General features: G+C 40.4%; 1 protein-coding gene and 1 long non-coding RNA gene across 2 annotated transcripts in view; both read right to left on the minus strand.

Annotated features, from left to right (window-relative positions):
- LOC149123019 (uncharacterized) overlaps positions 1 to 24,135 on the minus strand; it is a 240,507-nt gene that overhangs the window by 30,592 nt on the left and 185,780 nt on the right. Inside the window, exon 2 of the long non-coding RNA XR_016217435.1 lies at positions 6,927 to 7,048. This is a non-coding gene — a long non-coding RNA (uncharacterized LOC149123019). The remainder of the gene's footprint in view (positions 1 to 6,926; positions 7,049 to 24,135) is intronic.
- LOC100348511 (small ribosomal subunit protein eS10) lies at positions 19,755 to 20,370 on the minus strand. The gene is given in 2 exon segments (XM_002718113.5): positions 19,755 to 19,882; positions 19,885 to 20,370. Coding segments are annotated over 2 exon segments (456 nt in total). The 5' UTR covers positions 20,305 to 20,370; the 3' UTR covers positions 19,755 to 19,846.

Below are 24,135 nucleotides of genomic sequence, written 5' to 3' on the forward strand. Positions count from 1 at the left end.
CAAATCCTCTTTAGAATACTGAACACAGATCTGCTTCTCTCACCCTTTATCTGCCTTTTCTCCATCTTCATTGACATGAAAAATGTAGACTAAATAATTCCCTGAAAGTACTGCTGGCTTGCCTAGTGATGAAACTTTTTATTAAAATTTTAATAGACACACAAAAAAGAAATAATCTTACTGACAGAACAAATTCACCAGATGAGCTATACAGTTCACAGACAATACAATTTAAATTATATAATGAAATAGCAAACAATGGAATAAAATAAATGAAAAACTATATACACATATATATTCTGAGATATTAAGCAAGGAATCTCATGAATCAAGCTTGCACTTAGTTGCAGGCAAGATGCATGCTTTTGTACATGGACAGTGTAATTTTCCATTTCTTCCTCTGATATTACTCCGATTTTTTTAAATGCACCAACAGGATTCCATTTTTACTGGAAAGAGAATCAGAATGAATTTCTCCAACCAATTAATAAGCAGTGCTAGCAAAAATACCCAGTATTTGTTAAGATTGTGAGCAAATCTATTAGTTCATTATACTCTAATACTTCATTATTTTAATATGGTTGTGCAAATCCCATTCAGTGTTTGTTTAGTACTGTGCTTTTCTGGAAGGTATGCATTCCTTCTCATTAATTTTCACATGCAGCAAACATTTTAGTGTTTCATTTCACTCTCAAATTTAGCACTATTGGAAAAATGCCTTTATGCAAAGTGAGATAAGAAGAAAAGTCAGACAGAAAGTTCACAAGAGTTGATCCAACCTTGGGCTTCTCCTGAGGTTCAGGTATAGTCAAATTATGTTATCAAGATTGTTCATGTCCTACACGATCTGGGTTCTATACTACATGAGGAAAAAGTGAATCTTGATGGCTCACAGTACAATATCTGCAATGACTGTGTAATCACAGTGCTGTTCCTTACTTTTGACCTCATCTCAGAGCTGGATGTGCAAGACAAAATGCTGCCTGTGTCTGAGCCAAATACTACTCCAAATGCCACATATGGCATGTACTTCTTTAAATAAGATTAGATTACTATTAAATATATCATTTCTCATTCTGTGCATTCTGCCTCTTCCTTATGCCTCCAGTGAAAACATGTCTTATATATTAAAACAAAAAATGCTAAACCAAAGTGACTCTGCCATCTAAACGGACACTGAATCTTGAAGGGTTAAACACGCTTCAGAAATGCTGAGATTTTTTTTTTCCTCCCTAGAAACTGCATGCCTGAACGGTTCCTAAGCTGTTAGGGTTACCATGGTAATTATTATTCTTAAATAGAGAGGTTTATTTGTGAAGCAAAAATTCCAACAAACTCGCTGCCTGTGTCTCACAGTAAGAACTACCTGAAGCCATTTTTATGAAGGAGCCAACTTTTGGAGGAATTGAACAATGCACATCAGTCTTTATCAGAGTGTGAAATGCACTTCTAAAAGAGAATTGTGGAGCATGCATATAATAGGCATATTTACTGAAGCTATATTTACTGGATGAGCTTTGCAGGTTTTGCCTTTTAAAGGCTTACTGAGCTTATGAACCACCTCAGAGAGTCAGTGTGTAAGAACATTGGATAGGTCATTTTTTTTCCCTATGGCTGGTCATAATGGTGTTGAAGTCAGTTTGTTCCCTTGTAAAAGTGATCTCCAGAGCTTAAATTAATTATTTTATTATCATCATCATCATCATCATCACCATCATCATCATCAACTAAACCCTAGACCATGGTTAAATGAGGCTATTTCTCTTTACCTTGGGGAAAAGAGATCTGACAGAGTTCCTAGTAGACTTTAACAGCCTTCCATGATTTTACAAACTGTGGTGAGGAAGTCGTGAGGGGAGGAGGATGAATACCCCTCAGCATAAATAGGACAGTTCTATTTGTGGAATACACTATCCAGGAACAGAATTATCCTATAAGTCTGGAACAAACTGCATGAGTCAAAAATCAATTACCTTTGTGCTCTTTGTGATATAGCATGTGTGTCTTAGAATCAGACATACAGCTTTAAGGCAACTCTGAAATTCTTCCTAGACAATTGTATCCTTGTACTTGTATGTGTCTTTATTCTTGCCTTTATCAAAATGTGATTGTGGCTTTCTCAATAGGTCACCCTGGTAGACTGCTGGACTTCAGAGCCTTTGAGAGAGAAGGCAGGGTATGGAGTAAGAATCCTGGGGGCTGGAGCTGTGGCACAGTAAGTTAAAGCCCAGGCCTGAAGTGTCTGCATCCTATATGGGTGCTGGTTTTAGTTCTGGCTGCTCCACTTCCCAATCCAGCTTCCTGCTAGTGCACCTGGGAAAGCAGCGAAGGTTGGCCCATGTCCTTGGGCCACTGATCCCACATGGGAGACCTGGAAGAAGCTCCTGTCTCCTGGCTTCTTCAGATCAGCTCAGCTCAGGCCATTGAGGCCATTTGAGGAATGAACCAGTGCATGGAAGACTCTCCCTCTCTCTCTCCCTCTCCCCCTCCCTCCCCTGCTCCCCTTCCTCTCCCTCTCCTACTTTCTCTCTGGTGTTTGTGGGTGTGTGTGTGTGTGTGCATGTAATTCTGACTTTCAAATAAATCCTTAAATTTTTTTTTAAAAAAAGAATTCTGGAATCAGCTTGCTTGCATTCAAGCCTCATCTCATATATTGTCTATGTGACTTAATCTCTCTGGGTCTCAGTTTTATCACTTATGAAACAGATGTGATAAAAAAGACCACCTAAATAGGGTTATTGTGAGAATTACATGAGTTAATACTTAACAAAGTCAGAAAAGTATCTGGCATAGGGATGATATCATGGAAGCATCAGTATTTTCTCAAGGGTCATTGTCACTTCTCAGTGATTATCCTCAAATTAGTTGCTTAACAGAGGTTTGTTTTGAAGGAATGAGTAAATTAGCCTTTGGTCCAATTAAGGCTCCTTTTAATACTTTGGGTCTTGATTGGTCATCTAGCTTCTAGGTGAAAACCCCCAGTGGCCAAGACTCATAGTATCACAGCCCATTCTATTGTTGAAAAGCTTCCCCCCCCCCCCCCCCCCCCCCCGCCCAGCTCTCTATTATCTTTCTAGAAACCCTCTTCTATGGGAAAAGGTGCTTTGAACAGTTTGCTTTCTGAGGAAAAGTCTTCTTTTCCTTTCAGCCTGCATGCCCTGATTATAAAAAGCTTATGGTTTGGGGGGCAGGAAGAGTACTGCTTTCTCTTCTCTCCCTACCTGTGGGCAAGTTGCATATTCCTGTGTGAGTTCAGCAATGAGAAATGCTAGAAGATATCTTGGAGTTGGGGGGAGGTGCCTATTTCGCTTGGCATTTTGATCCCTCAACAAATCTACCTTGCCTATTTTGTGCAGTTATTTTTTTTTATTCTCCCATTTTACAAGAGGTATTCAGAGAAAAGAAGACTTACTTGACATTTCTAAACCACTGGGATGCTTTTTAATTTGTTTCCAGAGTATTTAATCTATAAGACATACCAGGCTGAATAATTTATGTAACAAAACAATGACAACAAGGTCAAAGCAGAAATATGACTTTACAGTGGGGAATATTCATGACATGATGCTATTTGAGATATGCTTCCTGAATATTAAAGAGTTTTTTGTACTGTTGTGTTCCAATTAAATAAGCAGAAAGGTATAAGAAAGAAAACTGAATTCATTTGAATGGGATAAATTAAGCAAATTCTAGGATAGCAATTATCATATTGTTAATTGAAAAATGTCCACCACTGTCTGGGTGTGTACAATTTAGAGATTATATCTGGAAATGTTTTCCCCTGTGACCTAGCTGCAGTATAAACCTCAGAGCACCACATATTCAGATCAATAGATGAGATCCTCATAATCTGATTTATTCAGTGATACATAGCCTCAATTATTTATTTTAGGATACATTTCAACTTAAAAGGGAAGAGTCAAAGCAATAATATTTTCTGCTTTAAGATGGCTTCAGATCAAGTTTCTGACAAGATCTAAGTATCTCCTGCTTTTCTAACATAGACGGGTTTATGCTCTCGGAGAGATAATGGCTTCTGATGTACAGTGGACAAAATTACATCATCTAATATATGGTATGGAAGAGTACTAACCAAGAGTGACATTTGCAGACCTCCATCATGAATTAATGTGTGGTCTGGGTAACAACATTAAGAATGATGGTTAACATTCATGAAGAACTTATTTAGCTGGAGGAATTAATTCTTTCACGTATTATGAAAAATACAAGAATCTTATTGGATAAAGGTAACTAAGTTTATTTCCTGTTCACATCGAGTTAGAAGGGGTCCATCCTCTTTACAGCTGGGGCCCCTGCCAACTTCTACAGCCTCAAAATCCTTCAGTGCATGTCCTGCCTTTGACTTGCAGAATGATGAAAGAAGCAGAAAGGAGGAAGAACACAACAGTGATTAGTGTGGTCCAGATCTAGGACCGCTGTTTATCACTCTGCTCATAGGTGGACACCACTCAGTCACATGGCTCCAGCTATCAGTAACTATGATTGGAAATGCAACAAAACACTGTGCTAAGGTAGACAAGATAGTGTTGGGCAACCGAAACTAGGCTCTACCACTTTGTGCTTAATTCTACCAATACCTCATTTAATACTCCAAATGACTTATTTTAATTATTTTACAAGAGACAGCAAGGGAACCCATTCTCTGATTCACTCTCTAAATACCTGAAATGGCTGGGCTGGCCTGGGTCCTGAGACAAGTGTTGAGAATATAGCCCAGGTCTCCCACCTGGGTAGTAGCAACCCAATGACTGAGACATCACTTCTGCCATGGGTCTGCACTGATGGGAATGTGCAATCAGGACCCAGAGCCAGGAATCAAATGCAGGCACTGATGTGGAATGTAGGTTACTTAACTGCTAGACAAAATGTCCTCTTCCAATTTCTTTTGAAGATGAAGAAACTTGAATTTAGAAAGGCAGAACTCAACTATTTGACTTGATCCATGTTCTTAAAACCACCATGTTAATTGCATCCTTAACTTTTGAAAATAATGATGTGTAAGTTTCTTCACCTTGATAACTAAAATGACAGTATTTGTAGTCTTGTTACATCTCAAGGGATACTGGAAAATTGTAAGCATGCCAGGGCTTGCCTTCTCTCTGTTGTATGTATGAGTTGACTGGCAGCTTTTTATAGCTAACTCCTCTACTTCTATACTATATGCAATCTCTTCTTTTCCTCTCCAGCAATTCTCTCTTTCTTCTGCATTATAAAATCTTCCTCCCTAATAAATCATTCTCATCAGCATACAAAAAGGCTATCATTTATCTTGAAAACACTTTTATCTAACAAGCTGTTCCCTCATTTCGCTTCACATCAGAGTACCTTGAGTGGTACACGCTCACCATTTCCAACTTTCTTTCTCCAATTCCTCCTAAATCTCCCACCAGTTGCCCCTCCTCATCACTAAAGGAGTACTGATCATGTTATGCTCACCAACGGCCTTAATGTAGCTGAATGCAACCAATTCTTAGTCCTCATCTTATCAGACCTAACATTCCAGCTTTCTCTTCTTTGACAGTTTTTCTTTACTTCATTTCCAAAGCATCAGCACTAACCCAGCTTTCTTTCCACTTTCTTGAACACTTTTCATGTGTCTCCTCATTTGGTTCTTTTTTATCTTCCTGGCCTCCAAATGGAGAATTGCTCCAGGGCTCAATCTCTCTCTTTACACTGACTCTTTTGATGAGCTCATACAGTCATGGCTTCAAATATCATTTGCAAGCTGAAAATTTCCAGATTCCTTTGCTAAGTCACAGATTTGTTGCATTACCTGAAGGCACGATCAGTACCTCAAGCCTAAAATGCCCCCAAATTAAATTCTTTCTCCTCCATCATAACCAACACAGTTCAAGTCACCACCATCTCTCATTTGGATTCTTGCAATATCTTTTGAAATAATTGCCTTGTTCCTACCTTTATTTAACTCCTACCATTTCAGGTCAGATCAGGTCACACCTATGAGCCAACCTTTTAAATTGGAGTCTGTGTTCTCCTTTCTCAGATTAAAAGTCAATGTCCTCATGTGGTTGACATGGCTATTCTGGTATTGATGCTCCATTAAAATTTTTTTTCTCCTATTACTCATGCCTTCCTTCAGCCCCTCAGGTGGTCACCTGAAATTCCTTGCTATTTCTTGACCATCCTACTAATCTCCAACTCTCCAAATCCCCTGCCCCATCCCCACGATCAAAGCCTTTTGCATTTGCTCTTCTCTCTTCTGAGAATTCCTTAGTTCCTCTAATTCCTTAGTTCTTTACTCAACTGCACCTTGCTCTGAGGCACTATTTCTTTAAATGTTGATTTAAACAAGTCTCTGTACATTGGAGCATTTGACATCTAATGATCTATTTGAGCTACTCTAATGTATCTTTTTTTAATAACTCATTTCATATAAGTGGTTCAGCAACATCTGAGGAATTGTCTCCCTCCTCTTTCTAAAATCATCGTGTTTCATGGGCAAGGTTCATATGACCTTGTAGAAGTAGGAGGATTTGATCCCTGGAGTTGGTGCTGTCCCTTGGATTTGGTACTGACTCATGCCCACTGAGAGGTAGCTGCCTGATCCAGAAAACAGGGCTCTGCTGTTACCTACTAGGGATATCTGAGGATAAGCAACTCCTACTGTCTTTCTCAACTTCCTCAGGGCCTAATGGCACTACCATGCTGACTTAACCATTCCTACTTTCTTGAGACCACTGCAAACCCTTATCAGTCTCTTTGCCCCTGTATGCCAAAATGCCTAGCCTGTCCACTTCCTACCATCTGTCAGAGGATCAAATTACCACTTTTCCCCAAAGGTCCATTAGGTTGGGCCCAAAGACAGGTTCAGTCATTCTTAAAATTAATATACCTAGAAGTCACATTTCTGCAGGTATCCAAACCAGGTGAGCTCTCTACCTTACCTCAGTGCTTGTCCCTCTTTTTCTGTGATGGGATGTGAGAAGCTATGCTCCACAGCAGTTATGTTTTCAAGCCCCAAACAGGAAGCAAGAAAAAGGTTCAATATCCCCTTTCCAAAATAAACCTGTAAGGATTAGAGCAGAAGACACTGTGGTCATTCCTTTTTCTCTGTGTATGCACATTTTTAACCATAACTACTGGACTAGAAAATGTAATTGGTCTCCTTTTTCTTTTTGTTCTATGTCTAAGATACTGCTTTTCGCATGGTATCTGCCTCTCCCCAACATCCTAAAATGTAATGGTAGCTATGGAGTATGGAGATAAATAGCTTACCAAATAATAACAACTACAGAAACAACAAAACCATCAACTATTGCAAATATATCCATAATATGAATTGTGCATTTCTGAAAACAGGTTTCATTAAACCTCACCACCCAAGCTCAAAGATACCTCAACTGATGATTTGATATTCTCAGATAAAGTCCAATTTTAGGAGAAGATGAATCAGTTTACTACCAAGGACATGTAATAAACAGGTTGGTAGAGGGCATGCGAGTGGATGTTCTTAGAGCAAGCACTTGGAGGAGCTCCTTTATAATGCAGAAAGTGGAGTACCGGGAGAGCTGATAGCATGGATGTGGCACCTGTGTGGTCACAGGTGTATTCAGAAGTGTGCTTTATGCTTTGTAGTAGCCATTGGGGAGTTCTCAATAACTTTTGAACAAGAGGTGCTGTATTTTCATTTTCACTGGCTATCTGAGCAGGAGGCATCTATTCTTGGGCTTAGAGACTAGTGGTCTCTGAAGTTTGGAGATTCATGAGTGCTCCAAATAAATAGAGCCTGAAGAAGTACTGAGGTACTGTGTCCAAAAAGAGATGTAGGGAAGTGACTGTCCCAGCTACTTCTCAGCTCTCAGAATTTGCTGAGAGGAGGTTGGTAAGAAGTCACACTTCTGACTCACAGGCTGTCATGAGAGGTACACACAAAGACGAGTATGCATCATGGCTCATGAGAAAGTAACCAGACCAAGACTGAGCTGTTTTACTGCCAATGAAGTTTTAGTTGTACAGGCAGAATCGTCCTTCCCTGCTGCTCTTGCTTCTGAGGAAACAGAGTGAGAAAGACCCTTTGGGGATTTTTAGGGCCAGAGGAATAACTGCGAAAGAGATTAGAGCACAGGCTGTAATCATTGACTGACAAGTGATTATCATTTAATTTTAGTGAATACTTACTGAGAAGACAGATATTTAAAACTAAATTATATCACAGAAATCACTGCATTAGATGAGTATTTAATTGGGAATTGACCAAACAAATAAAATATCTCATGTCAACAAACATGATGTTGAAGAGCCAGAATAGTATACAGAGTTTAGAGAATAAAGTCAGTTCATGTTATACATGTGTTCGCAGATAATTTTCATGACATCAGTTACTTACAGCTGTACATATGTAAGATCAGCCAGTTTATATAAGAGCAAATTATATATATAATGTATTTATATTTATTTCCTATTTATACTCTAAAAATGCTTGAATGCTTATGTTAATAACAATAAAGTTTATTAAAACACATTTTTTCTTCTGGCATATACTACCACCAAAGGTTTGCACTCCACAGATGAAAAGGGCAATTTTATCAGAAGTTTTCAGCCAAGTCCTATTTATTTAATATCATTCTGGCCTCTGACATCCCAAATATATTAACTCATCTACAGGTTGATGAATGGCAACAGTTTGAGTCTGCTGAAGAAGCAGAAGACAATTCATCGTTTTACCACAATGAGGCAAATAGCCCACAGGACAAACCAAAGACCACCATAGCTTTAAACACGAAAGGCATTGATTGGAGGGAAAGAAAATGCTGAAAGAAAATCCTAGTGATACTCAGAAGGAGTCAAAGAAGTTACCAGTCAAATACAGAAAACAAAGAAGACTACAGCTGAGAACCTGTGGGACTAGAGATAATAAGAACAGCAGGGAGGAGAGAAAGGGAAAACATATAGGGAAGGAGAAAAAAAAAAACAATAAAAAGAAGATACATAAAAGGGAATGAAAAACCAATAGAAGATGCCAGAATTTTTGACAGTGAGTGGTAGGATCTGAAAGAACTTCTGAAAGAAGTGGCTGAACTTCCCTATGGGGCACCCTCCTTGACAGTAAGGTATTAACCTAGAGGGATATCAGTATAGCCTCAAGTCCAGCAGAAGTAAAAGGCACAGAAAAAATAAAATGCCTGCACTGGATTTCTTGTGCACACTCCAACACTTTACCATAGCTGTTTCAAAGAAAAGCTAGTTGCAAAAGCTGTATGTTTTAGAAAATACAATCAAAAGAAACTTTTTGTGGGTGTTGTTACTCTTTTTCTTCCATTTTTTTTCTTCTGACATGGTAGTCAAGCACCATTAGATAAAGGCTTCATTTAAGAACCATTTTAAAAATAGATCTGGCCCCTCTATTCTTCCATTTATTTTTTTCAATCCATCCTCTCCTTCTCTGTTATTATTTCAGAAACATTTGGCATTAGTCTGTCTTTGATTATTGATTATTCCATAGCACTCATGATTCAGCTGCATGTCTTGGTTTGGGGTAAAAAATTGTTTCAATTGTTTTAAAGAACAGATCTTCAATTTAATTCAGCCTGTTTTTTTTCTGCCTGTTCTTAGACTTACCTATCCATTCCCTTTCATTAAAAATCACGTCTGTGATAATGTCTATAATGGTTGACAGCTAAAACTCAGGAGTTCAACTATTGATTTCATATTTCGTAAACTGCAATCAGATGTTATAAGGCTTGGTTTTGTACTACATTGTCTCCACAGGCATAATGCCCTACCATTAAAAAAAAATAATTAACTAATGTGAGAGACCAAGACAGACAGAGGAGGGAGAGAACTATCAATGACTGATTCACTCCCCAAATATCCAAAATGGTCAGGAATGGGTGGAGACTGAAACCAGGAAGGATGAATTCAATTCAAGTCTCCCACAAGGGCATCAGGAAGCCAATTACTGTTCCTCCCAGGGTGTGCATTAGCAGAAACCTGGAGTCTGGAGTAGGAGATAGGATTGAACCCAAGCACTGTGGTATTTAACAACTGCTAGGTAGAACATTCACTATTTTTAGCACCACAGAACAATTCCACAACAGGGCTGATTCCTTTGCATTCTTCCTCACTTGAAACATACAGATAACACTATGAATAAGATACTGCACCATTTATTTCAGCAATTTGCGTTTTTTAGTGGGAGAGCCTGATAAGAGACTGATTAAGTTCACAGCAAAGGGTAACCCATTAAGCCTGGTGACTAAGCCACAGTTTAGGCCTAGAGGCAGCTCCATTGGATTCATAGTAAGACATGGTGATGGATAAGCAGAAACTTTAATTCGTAAAAGAGCAAATGAATGCTTCCTACGTTAAAAATAAATTGCAGATAGGCTGGCGCCGCGGCTCACTAGGCTAATCCTCCACCTTGTGGCGCCGGCACACCGGGTTCTAGTCCCGGTCGGGGCGCCGGATTCTGTCCCAGTTGCCCCTCTTCCAGGCCAGCTCTCTGCTGTGGCCCGGGAGTGCAGTGGAGGATGGTCCAAGTGCTTGGGCCCTGTACCCCATGGGAGACCAGGAGAAGTACCTGGCTCCTGCCATTGGATCAGTGCGGTGCACCGGCCGCAGCGCACTGGCAGCGGCGGCCATTGGAGGGTGAACCAACAGCAAAGGAAGACCTTTCTCTCTGTCTCTTTCTCTCACTGTCCACTCTGCCTGTCCAAATAAATAAATAAATAAATTGCAGATAAACCAATTTACAACTAATCAACAACAGTGATCAATCCTGGGTGGGAATCACGCACAAGAAGGGCCCTATAACACATCTCTGATCCTCTGGCATGCACATGGCACAACATAAGTGGAGATAAGCACACCACCCGTCCATAAATAACCCCCTGATGCACTGGCCGGTGCATTGTGAATTCACTGTAGGTGTTTAGGCAGCTGGAGGACACTCATCGATGCAAAAGGAAATTTGCAGCAATTTCACTTGGAAATATCAACCAAGTCACACTTTTGCTTTAGTTCAGATGGCCTGAATAAAACCAAGTTTTCCAGAGGAGACCAAAAGAAGTTATACTTGTAGAGGACAAGTGTCAGCTTTTCTTATGGAATTTCAAAGCACACTGTATTTTTTGATACATTTCTTGATGATTCAGAGTAGCTCACAAAGTGGACAGTTTTTCCATCTAGGAGAATGCAGACATTTTGGAAGTGTCTGGGTAGGTCTAAGCGTTCAAACAGATTTGGTCACCTTACAAGGATCTTTAGAATTAGTGCTGTAGTGTGTCTATAGAAAGAGAAGAAAATAATTTCAAATACAAATGGTGGATGGGTAAGTCACTCCATGTTCTTAAATCATTTATTGCAGCAATCTTACTTTCAAGGTATCTTGAAAATTTGTCAGAAGGTAATTTGTCAAATTTTCGAATATGCAGAATTATGCTGCTTAAAGAATCTGTGATTCAGAAAATATTAATTCATTTTTATTCACTCTCTTAGTTTGCTACAGTTACAATAATAAAATACCACAGACTGGGTAGCTTAAACAATAGAAATTAATTTTCTCACAGCTTAGCTCTGGAGGCTAGAAGTATGGGATCAAGCAGGGGTGGTTTCCTCTGAGATCTCTCTCCTTGTCTTGCAGATGGCTGCCCTCTTGCTGCATTTTGACATAGTTGTCCTTTCATGCACACATCTTTCTGGTGTCTGAAGGTCTTAATACTCTCATAAGGGCACTGGTCCTATTGGACTAGCATCTCCCAATAACCTCACTGAATGCTAACTACCTCTTTAAAGATGCCATCTCCAAATACAGCAACATTCTGAGCTGCTGGAGGGTTAGGGTTTCAAAACATAAATTTGGGAAACATAATTTAGTCTATAACACCTGTCATGAACAAGGTAATGTTCTAAATGCTGGACATCAGTGAGCACCACAGACATAACTCCTATCCTGATAAAGTTCATGTGCTAAGGGAGACAAAATCTATCATGAACACTAATCATAATTTTAAAATTATATGGTGTTAGAAGGTGAAGAGTGCTACTGGGAAAATGTTAGAATGAAATAAATGGGTTCTGGAGTATACTGGGTATGGGAAGACAAGTAATCCATGAAGTCTTGCTTTGGTTTAAAAGATGACCATTGAGTGATTTCTTTAAAGACATAAGAAACTTTGCCAAGGACAGGGAAGAGTGGGGCAGGCTAAGGAAAGAGCAATGCAGAAACCCACAGGGGGCACATTAGCCTGTTTTAGGAACAGCAAGGAAGCCTGGATAGCCAAGGCAGAGTGAGGGAGGAGAGCACAGGAAAATAAGGTCACTTAAAGGCCAGATCATGCAGGGCCTTGTAACCACTGTGGTAACTTTAGCTTTTGCCTTGTGTGAGAAGAGAAGACATTAGAGTGATGTGACCTGACTTCATTTTTAAAATATAATCCCTCTGGTTGCTGTGAAGAGACTAAAGAGGTAGAAGGATGGGATCAAGGAGATCTGCTAGGATTACCGTAATCACCCAAGTGAAAAATACTGGTGACTTAGACAAGGGTCACAGCAGTGGCAATGGAGAGAAACAGCAACATTCTGGATATATTTTGAAGGGAGAGACAACAGGATTTGCTACTGAATTGGAAGTAGGAGCTGAGAGATCTTAAAGAAATATAGATGTTGCCAGAAATTTGGGTCTGGACAAATGGATGACTTGGACTTCAATAGTGATGAAGGCAGATGATGTTTGGTGAGGAAGATCAAGAGTTGAGTTTCAACACATTCGTTTTTTTTTTTTTTAAATTGATACTTTCAGCAAAATGGCCCAGGAATAAAAAGAATAAAAAGAAACAAGAGTTAGTGGAGTATAAGATCAGTAATACAATTAAGGAAACTGTACATTCTTGTGAACATGAACCCAGACTCTCAGAGAAGCATTCTCATGACATTGGCAGCAACATTTATTCCAGAGAACCCCCATTCCACATTCAGAGAAAAAAAGATTCAGCAATTCTAGTGTGACATAGGGGAATGAGTGCCAGGCCCATCAGTGAAGTCTGTGGGAAGGGTGCTGCACTGAAGTCATTCTATATTACACAGGATCCTGGGACAGTCAACAACTCCCGATCTCAGTTTCCTCACCGGTAGAATCATCTGCCAATGATACTTTTTTTAAAAAAAAGATTTATTTATGTATTACCCAGAGAAAGAAAGAGAGGCAGAGAGAGAGAGTTCTTCTATCCTCTGGTTCACTCCACAGTTGGCCGCAATGGCCAGAGCTCTGCTGATCCAAAGCCAAGAGACAGGAGCTTTCTCCGGGTCTCTCATGCAGGTGCAGGGGCTCAAGGACAAGGGCCATCTTCTACCGCATTCCCAGGCCATAGCAGAGAGCTGGATTGGAAGTGGAGCAGCCGGGCTTCGAACTGGAGCCCATATGGGTTGCCGGCACTACAGGCAGCATCTTTACCCACTACGCCACAGTGCCAGCCCCCTGCCAATGATGCTTTTAAAATGATACTTTTAAAGACTAAATATAGTACTGTGACCAGCTCTTTGACATAGTGGGTAAAGCTGCTGCCTATAGTGCTGGCATCCACATGGGTGCCAGTTCCAGTCCTGGCTGCTCCACTTCCTATCCAGCTCTCTGCTATGGCCTGGGAAATCAGTAGAAGATGGCCTAAGTCCTTGGGATCATGCATTAGTGTGGGAGATTCAGAAGAAGCTCGTGGCTCCTGGCTTCAGATGGGTGCAGCTGCAGCTGTTGAGGCCATCTGGGGAGTGAACCAGCTGATGGAAGACCTCTCCCTACCATCCTCCCTCTCTCTTTCTCTCTCTCTCTCTCTCTCTCTGCCTCTCTGTAACTCTGCCTTTCAAATAAATAAATAAATAAATCTTTAAAAAAAGAATAAATATAGTACCACCATAAAAACTGCATGAGATAAAGTTAAGCAGACAAGAAATACAGACTCCTACAGTAGAGGAGAGAGGGACATAACTCAATTCCACTGAGCAAAGGGCTGGAGAGTTTTAAATGCTGGGATTGTGCTATCATAGGCAATTATGTTTGCTAATTGACTTTACTCAAAGGAAGAATAAACTTTCCTTAGCCTTCATGATAGAAAGCAATTTTATCATTTGGCACAAAGCAAGCACCAAAGTTAGTCTAACATCCCACAGAAGCTGGGAGATAGGTAAGTTAACATCCCACAGGAGGGAGAGAGGGGAGCTTTCTTCCTTGAGGTTTACATTTCAAAGAGCAGGCTCTCAGGACCTTGGGAAAGACATTCCTGAATCCTAAATGCAGTAAGAAGCTTAAAATGTTTATATTTCAAAAGAGCTGAGAAAGAATCTATAATTATAAATTTCCTAAAGTAAGCGCTCTATGGAAAAGAAGATTCGGGGCCTAGGGGCAACACGAAGGCTGTCTGAAGTCTGGCCCAGCTGAGAAAAAGGGGAGCAGTGTTTTGGTCAATATGACATGAGAAGCAACTGATGCAAGTCACGGAGCACAGTAGGTGTTCAAAGAATGAGAGCAATCACAGCTATCATTGCTAATGTTACTGCTATAAGGGTCCCTGTTGTAGCACAGTGGGTTAAGCTGCCATTTTGATACTAGCATGCCATCTCGAAGGACCAGTTCAAGTCCCAGCTGCTATACTTCTGCTCTAGCTCCCTTCTAATGCACCTGGGACGGCAGCCTAAGATGCATAATCCTCCTGCCACCCATGTGGCAGACCCAGATACAGTTCCTGGCTCATGGCTTCTGCCTGTCCTAGCCATCTGGGCAGTGAACCAGCAGATAAAAGACTTCTTTTGCCCTCTCTCATTCTGCCTTCAAACAAAAATAAATAATAAATCTTTTAAAAAGATTGTTAATCTAAAATAGACAAAATCCCCCATTGATCTACATTTTAATGAGTACAAAATTAGATGCTGCAGGGAAAGCAGTAGACAAATGTTTGAGTTACCTGTCATTCACCACCTAGTATGGGCTGGAGAGAGCCAGTGGGCACAAAAGCATCATTACCGTTCCATGGATATCCTAACAATATCTGTCTAAGGTATGAGGCATCCCTAGCAAACTTTCCTGGCAATGACTTTTGCCACTCCAGATTGGAGGCACCTGGAAAGATGCAGCATTGGAGAACAAAACAATGGAGATCATTCTTTTGGCTAACAGAAGAAGACAGGAGCCAAACCAAATGTTTGACACCATCACTGAATGTTTCATGAGTCATTGAATGTCAGCAGAAACTAACTGTTCTTGGTGGGTGGTTTGAGGTGAGAGAAGATACACAGCTAAGATTCTGAAAATAACATTGGCTATTAGAACATCATATCCTATATGGCACAAGAGGAATTCAAGCCTTTCTTCAGAGTTAGTCTGCAAGGAACTCATACTAGGTTTAGGGTCTGCACATGAAGTAAAAAATCCATACAGGAAACACAGCAATGGTAACTGTAGTTGATTGTCTAGTCTGAAATGCCCCAATGGAATAGCATGAATAGTCCAATACTATTGGTTATAGAAATTTCAATTATAAATGTCTGTCTCCTGATAAACATTGAATTAAGTAAGTGCATTGAATTAAGTAAGTGCATTGGTTATGTCTTAGCCACACTTGCATTCTTTAGTACCCACATACATAGGAAACAAATGAATGAAGAAGGGTAAATGTCAGACTTTGACAATGTGCCCCAGCTGCCTCTCTGTCTATATATCATCATCATCATAATTATCATCATCTATTTATCATCTATCTCTCTATCATCTCTCTCTCAGCAGTAAGTGCTTCAGAGATATTAACTTTTTCAATCCTCATAACAACCTTATTTTACAGAGGAGGAATCTGAAGTTTAGAGAGATTAAATTACTTGCTCAAGGTCAATCACATGACAAGTGAAAACAACGGCTTCACACTTAGGAGTTGTGACTGCAGAGCCCTTAATGAATTACTGATTTGCTCTAACTAATCTCACTATGCTGTGCTTATCCTGGCCCAGATGTTCAGTGTTTAAGGTGATAAGAAATCAGAATCTCAGCTTATTGGAGAACAGGACAACCACCTTGACTAGGAATAGCAGGAAGCAGTATATGTGTGACAAGAAGTTTTTGTTGATAACTGGGGGTTCAGTGGACTCCTTTTTCAAAAGTTATAGTGAAAATTTTACAAGTGGTGTTTTGGAAGCAGAGGTACAGAGAAGGGAGGAAGAACTTTGAGATTAATTCTTTTTACAGCAGTATCTGGGCATAATTGTGGTTATGTTTTTCTGTCTTCTTAGTGTATATATCTAACCTGATTTTCCCTTTGAAGAAATGGTTAAAATATAGGCTAGTTTATTCTAAGGAAATATAAATGAAAATTATATCTATATTATTCCTATTTTTCATAAAGGAAGCCTATTTTCCACATTGCCTTCTGTAAATATCTTCAGAGGCTATGAGTGTCTTCTCTGGGCCCTGTTGCTCAACCACACAAACTAATAAAAAATGCTGAGGGGCCGGCGCCATGTCCCACTTGGTTAATCCTTTGCCTGTAGACTGGCATCCCATATGGGCGCCGGGTTCTAGTCCCGGTTGCTCCTCTTCCAGTCAAGCTTTACTGCTGTGGCCCGGGAAGGCAGTGGAGGATGGCCCAAGTGCTTGGGCCCTGCACCCACATGGGATACCAGGAGGGAGCACCTGGCTCCTGGCTTCGGATAGGCGCAGCGCCAGCTGTAGTGGCCATTTGGGGGATGAACCAATGGAAAGAAGACTTTTCTGACTCTCTCACTGTCTAACTCTATCCGTCAAATAAATAAAACAATGCTGAAACTTCTGAGTTGTCTCCTATCCATTTTTCTTACAAACTCCCAGGTAGATCATAACCAGACCTACAAGTCAAGCTGCACAAAAACTCCAACGTTGCCTGCTTCTCAAATGTAGAAAGGGAACAAATTTACAGTTCCTATTTTGAATCTATTGTTAAGTCCCCCAGGACTGTGTGTCTTAAAAGCCCATTTGGTGCCTTGGAGAAGCATAGTGAACAGTTACATTTGACATTACTCGTGTCCTCTGGGGGGATTCTCTTGTTCTTGTTGAAGTAAAGTTCCTGGAGGGAACACTTTGCATTATGTATCCTCCCCTACTCACTCTGATTACTTCTCTTGAGGTTCCCTTGGGTTCTTCCAAACTAGACATAGTCTCCACATTCTCAGTGATGCTCTTTACTTCTAATGCGTGTGCTGTTCCAGCCTCATTACCATAGTCATTCTCAGATACAGAGGAAGGAGCAGGTGTGAGAGTGATCCAGGATGCTCATGGGTAGGCTGAAAAAATAAAGCCTAAATGAAAATTAGTAGATTCAGTTCAAAGCAACTAATTTCTACAAGAATTCTAAACTCTCATATAAGTAAGAACCTATACTCGTTTTGCTCAGACCCAAGACAGCCTTTTAAAATCAAGTACTTTGGCACATGTGCTCTTCGGAAAGTATGATTCTCAGGACTATCATAGACTGACTTGAGCTTGGAGAGAAATATATTTCATCTCAGACCTATAGTTTTATTATTTTAATTATTTTCCATCTTATTTATTTATCATTGTCTATTTCTGTCTGCCCACCCCTTCCCAATGTGTCCGCAGATTTTTCCAGTGCTGTCTCATAGAGCTTCCACTGATGCTGGAAATGTCTTACATTGGTACTAATCAATGCAGCAGCTGCTAACTATTTGTCTACTGAGAACGTGGAAAGTATCTAGAGAAATGGAATTTCTCATTAAATTAAACCTCCACTGACGTAAATGTAAACAGCCACCTATGACCTATGAGGATTAAACTGGCCAATGCAACTTTAGCTCAATTATTTATCTCTGCATATTATAAGTATTAATCAGATATTGGTGAATGTAAGTTGACATCTAGTTTGGATAGTCTCTTCTGTTATTAAAATCATGTATCACCAGAGGAAGTTGATCCAGCTTATAAGGTTGAATTCAAATCGTTCACAAATTCTTCCCCTCAGCTTTAAAGGACTTTCAGGGCAAGAGGGCACAGTGTCTTCTCCGAAGACAGAATGCTCTTTGCTAGTTGTCCAGAGAACAAATATTCTCTGGCTAAAGATAAAGGTACCCCAAAATAAACAGAGGATCAGGAAGGGCTCATTTGTAAGGCATTGGAGAGGTGTATTTGAAAATTTTACCTCTTTAACCACCTACAGGAACGAAAATTGTGGGCACAAAATTCTTGAGCCAGAGGAGGCACGAAAAGAAGGGAAAGAAAGTGAACAAAGAGGTATTCTGGAAGTAGAAGGAAAATGAAAAGGGAAAGGAGAGATTCAGAACACCCATGCTAATAGCAAGAATATTACAGTGGCCCTAGCATAGCTGGGTCTCTGCTTACCTACACCCAGGAAGTCAGACTCTTAGCAGAACACTCTAATCACTCATAGTTGTTTGTATCAGGATTTGTCATGTTTCTGGTGGTGAGCAGGTGGGAGAATCCATTTTTTACATGTATCACTAAGCACTGAATTCAACTCCAAGCGAGTTTAAAGCCACCTCAAGAGGACTGATTTCTGTTCTGTGTCCTTTTCTTTTCTTTAGGCTATCTTTATTTTTCTTTTTCACTTGACTGATAAGATCTCAGAGTTTAGTCATCACTTTGTATTTGTACTTGTGCTAACCAGTGAAATGGAAGGATAAAAAGACATTTCAAGACTAAGACACTAATAAAAGCAAATAGGCTAATCCTCTGCCTGTGGCGCCGGCACCCCGGGTTCTAGTTCCGGTCGGGGTGCCGGATTCTGTCCCGGTTGCTCTTCTTCCAGTCCAGCTCTCTGCTGTAGCCTGGGAAGGCAGTGGAGAATGGCCCAAGTGCTTGGGCCCTGCACCGGCATGGGAGACCAGGAGGAAGCACTGGCTCCTGGCTTTGGATCGGTGCAGCGTGCCGGCTGTAGCAGCCATTTGGGGGGTTAAACAATGGAAGGAAGACCTCTCTCCCTCTCTCTCTCTCACTAACTCTGCCTGTCAAAAAAAAAAAAAAAAAAAAAACCTTTTTACAACTCTGAAATTCTGCTAAACGAAAGATCCTTTCTTTCCTGAGCAGTGTGCTCACAGTCCTGGAACCATGTTCCTCATATCTGGGAAATCTATTTTATATTGACTTCTTATATTTACTGCATTTTATATTGATCAACTTTGCTGTATTTTAAATGTATTTGTTTCTAGACTTCTGGGGCTTTAGCTGCAACCAATTTCTACATTATTAAGAGGGTTATTTTGAGTGGCCCCTGTGAATAAACCTAATTTTCCCCTCTGATTAGTGCTTAATTTGAAATTGTTTGTGCAGTGATGAAATCTTTGAGTTTCACTTCCAGATCCCAGTTTCCATTCCCAGAGGTTGCTGTTGATTACATAAATGCTTTCAGGGTGATTATGTGGGCAAAATTGTATATTAGGTAGTTTGGGTGCCTTCTGTAAGAAACTGTTCACGAAGAAGGGGACTAGTGAGTTTGTTTTCAAGATTTTAGGTACTCTGTGAGTATATGATCATTCTTTTTGATCAATATAATACCCTGCATCTAAACCCTTTAGAACTGTGTCATACAGCCTTTGATTGGAGATACAATTCTCTTTAAGTCTCCATATTGTATTCAAGAATATTTTTCTAAACATACATCAGGCTTTTCAGAATGTAGCTTCAAATGTCCCTCTTCCTCCCAACATATGTAATACCTTCCCCATCTTTAATTTTTTATTAAATGTATTTAGTGGGGGAAAGCAGGATATTTATATTATTCTACAAAATCTTTTTTTTTTCTGGCTACAAGTTTATTTAACACAAAATAATCCCCTCCATCTTTACTGGGGTGGCTGACCACGTCCACGACCAAATCCGCCTCTAAACTGGAATTCAGTTGCTGACCCAGCCCCAGCCTCGGCTTTCTTGTCGGCACCAGGGGGCACAGCGCTTCGTCTTTAAGTGTCTCTGTCGGCTTCCCCTCTTGTGAGTCTCGCAGGCCGCTCGCCCTCCAGACCTTTGGGCCTGGGCCTGCCGGTCTCGGGTCGGCTGCGGCGCAGGGTGGCAGGCACGATCTCAGGGGGCAGGTGGAGGTAGTCCCGGAGATACTGGATGCCCTCGTTGGTGAGGTACCAGTAGAAGTGTCTCCACGCGAACTGCTCCTTCACGTAGCCTCGAGACTTGAGTGACTGCATGGCCTTCATGACGTGGAGGTTGGGCACGTTCTTGTCCGCCAGCTCCGGGTGCTTCGGCATGTGCACATCCTTTTTGGCTACCATCACCCCCTCCTTGAAGAGGAGTTCGTAAATGGCAATGCGATTCTTCTTGGGCATCAACATCGCGGCGGCTGTAGGGTTCGGAGCCGAGGCCGGACAACAAAATCTTGCATATACATCAGACCACACGGCTTCCCTATGGGACAATGCTTACATTCTAAATATCTGTATGTGTACTCTGTGATCCCAAGCCAGATCATTTGTTTTCTTTTCTCACAGGTTCACAGCTAGAGAGGAATCTTGCCTCAGAGGAAGCCTACCTGAAGTATCACCTGTAGCTGATTTAGATAATATGAAGAAGGCTTTGGACCTGGAGTTGATGTGGCTCTGGGTTAAGATTTTGGAGGATGTTGGAACAGGATGAATATATGTCACATGTGAGGAAGATATAAATTTTCAGGAACCCAGGGAAGAATGTATGGGATGAATTCTGTCCCTGTGGAATCAGTACACTGAAGTCCTAGCCTACTGGCCTTCAGAATGTGACTGTATTTGGAGATAGTCTTCACAGAGATAATCAGATTAAAATGAGGGCATTAGGGTGGGTCACTGATCTAATCTGATGGTGTCCTTATAACATGGGAAATTTGGACACGTAGGTATGCAAAGGAAAAATAATTTAAAGACAAAGAGGAAACATCTATGAACATGAAGGCAGCCATCTGTGACATAAGGAGAGAGGCCTGAAGTAGCCTCAGAGAGAACTAACCCTACCCATGTTTTCATTTCCAACTTCCAACCCTAAGATCTGTAACGCTAACAAGTCCTGTGGTTCAGCCACACTGTTAGTGGTAGTTTGTTACAGCAGCCCTATCAAACTAGCACAGGAAGGCAGGCACCAGCCTGACTGGAAGAGAGCATGAGACAGACAAATGGCATAGCAGACATTCAGGTGAAGTGACTTCTGCTGCTGGTGTCCATGTATACCCATCCAGGTTTCCAGAATAGTATTTCCTGTCACCTTTTACTATCTTCAATTATTACATATTTCTTTCCTTTTGTACAAATCTTGAAAAATTTTTCTATAACCACTCCAAGGATAATATCTATAAATTTTCAGTAAAATCAGATGTCCTCATGGCAACTGAGAGGTGCTAGAAGTTATTTTTATTAGTAATTATATTTATTAGTAATTATGGAACACCTGTCATCATCCATGTATAATGCTATTATTAATTTTATTGTCATTTTCCCAATTTAGAAAGCAAAGAACTGAGGCAGGAGAGTTGGGCATGTGGACTGAGTTCCTACATCTATCTAGTGCAGAGTGAGAATAACAAGTACCTGAATAATCTAAGTCATGTCTTCACAGTGAGAATCAGATCCCAAGATTGAGAAAATGCAAGTAAGGTAAGATCTGAGTAGGGAGGATGTAGGGAGATGACCAATTCTATATACTGGAAGATTTCCTTTAAGAAACAACTCAAAGAACTCTAAGCATTCCTAATTCTTCCCATTGAAGACTTTTCCAATAGCAAAACCTAAATGTGTAGTCATTGCATCAATTCACATTTAAAGCCACAGACTGATCCAAAACAGTTGTGGCATCAGCTCAAGGGAACATTCTTCTATAATCAATTAAATTCATTGCACTTGATTATTCAATCCCTGCCAAGAAACAATTTAAAAAGCCCATTCACAACAATTTGTTTTACAATTTCCAGGGCCACGAAAATGACCTCCCGAGGACCTGGAATTTTAAAAGATTTTTGCAGTGCTGCCTGAGGATAATATAGTAATAAAAACAACTACAGAAACAACAAAAGACCAGTTAAGTGAAATATATACTCTTCATTCATCAAGCGTTAATATACATGTTATGGCTGTTATCACAAAACAGTTTTTTCTGTAGACAATTAAAGGTCTTGGAGATCACAAAACCAAGTCACTATTGAGACTTCTTTTTATCCAAGCTGTGAGTACCTTAGCTGGTTACATGACCTTTCTGAATTCCAGTGACCTAATATTTTTGTTTTTTTTTTCTTTTTTTATTTAGTAAATATAAATTTCCAAAGTACAGTTTATGGATTACATTGGCTCCCCCCCACCCATAATTTCATAGAATGGCAGATGTCCTAAATAGCACTCTGGCCTCAGAATCAGCCCTTAAGGCATGCGGATCTGGCTGAAGAGCCCATGAGAGTATTTTAGGCATGGAAAGCCAATACACTCTGGGGAAAAAAAAAAAAAAAACCTAAATGAAAGATCTCTGTGAGTGAGATCCCAGTGGAAAGAACGGGGCCATCAAAGAAGGAGGTACCTTTCTCTGAAGGGAGGAGAGAAGTTCCACTTTGACTATGACCCTGTCAGAATAAGATCGAAGTCGGCGAACTCAAAAGGCTTCCATAGCCTTGGCAACTCATGACTAGAGCCTAGGGAGATTACTGATGCCATAAACAAGAGTGTCAAATTGTTAAGTCAACAACAGGAGTCACTGTGTGCTTACTCCTCATGTGGGATCTGTCCTTAGTGTGTTGTCCAGTGTGAAGTAATGCTATAACTAGTACTGAAACAGTCTTTTACACTTTGTGTTTCTGTGTGGGTGCAAACTGATGAAATCTTTACTTAATATATACTGAATCGATCTGTATATAAAGAGAATTGAAAATGAATCTTGATGTGAATGGAATGGGAGAGGGAGCGGGAGATGGGAGGGGTGTGAGCGGGAGGGAAATTATGGGGGGGGAGCCAGTGACCTAATATTAATATGAATAATGCAATGCTTATTTCATAGGTGGATGTGAGAATTAAGTAATTAGCAAAGAACATCTAGCACATTTCAAAGATCACTAATCTTCAATTCCATTCCATCTTTTCCTTCCCTTTCATTTCTATAGTTGTATAGCATAGTTCTCTGCCCTTATCTTGGTTTGCCAAGATTTGACATGCAGAACTTTGATAAAAACCATACAAGTTGACCTAAAGCTTGACTCAAAACCACTGTAAAGTCACTAACCAGTTTGTTTTTCTATTGGGCAGGGGAAAGTAAAAACTACACAAGTAACTAGAATTCTGGCCTCACCTTCCCAAGGATAGGTCTTTGTTTAGAAATTTTAAGGGAAGGCAACTTTCACTCTGAGGCGAGGTAAAGACAGATAGTTATCCCCTTGCTCTCTATAGGTGACCAGGAGAAAGAGAGAGAGAGAGAGAGAGAGAGAGAGAGAGAGAGAGAGAATTGTGTTTAGCTTATGTAGCTTTTTTTTTCTTTAGTCTCTTTTTATTTTAAACATTTATTTAATGAATATAAATTTCCAAAGTACAGAATATGGATTACAATGGCTTCCCCCCATAACGTCCCTCCCACCCGCAACCCTCCCCTTTCCTACTCCCTCTCCCCTTCCTTTCACATCAAGATTCATTTTCGTTTCTCTTTATATACAGAAGATCAGTTTAGCATACATTAAGTAAAGATTTCAACAGTTTGCTCCCACACAGAAACATAAAGTGAAAAATACTGTTTGAGTACTAGTTATATGTACAGCACACTAAGGACAGAGATCCTACATGAGGAGTAAGTGCACAGTGACTCCTGTTGTTGACTTAACAAATTGACACTCTTGTTTATGGCATCAGTAATCTCCCTAGGCTCTTGTCATGAGCTGCCAAGGCTATGGAAGCCCCCTGAGTTCACTGACTCTGATCCTATTTAGATAAGGCCATGGTCAAAGTGGAAGTTCTTTCCTCCCTTCAGAGAAAGGTACTTCCTTCTTTGATGACCCGTTCTTTCCACTGGGATCTCACTCGCAGAGATCTTTCATTTAGGTTTTTTTTTTTTTTTTTTTTTTTTTTTCCCCAGAGTGTCTTGGCTTTCCATGCCTGAAACACTCTCATGGGCTTTTCAGCCGGATCCGCATGCCTTAAGGGCTGATTCTGAGGCCAGAATGCTGTTTAGGA

This window comes from Oryctolagus cuniculus, chromosome 12 (genome assembly GCF_051225735.1).
Source record: "Oryctolagus cuniculus isolate XC-2025 breed Fujian yellow rabbit chromosome 12, ASM5122573v1, whole genome shotgun sequence".
NCBI classification, from domain to species: domain Eukaryota; kingdom Metazoa; phylum Chordata; class Mammalia; order Lagomorpha; family Leporidae; genus Oryctolagus; species Oryctolagus cuniculus.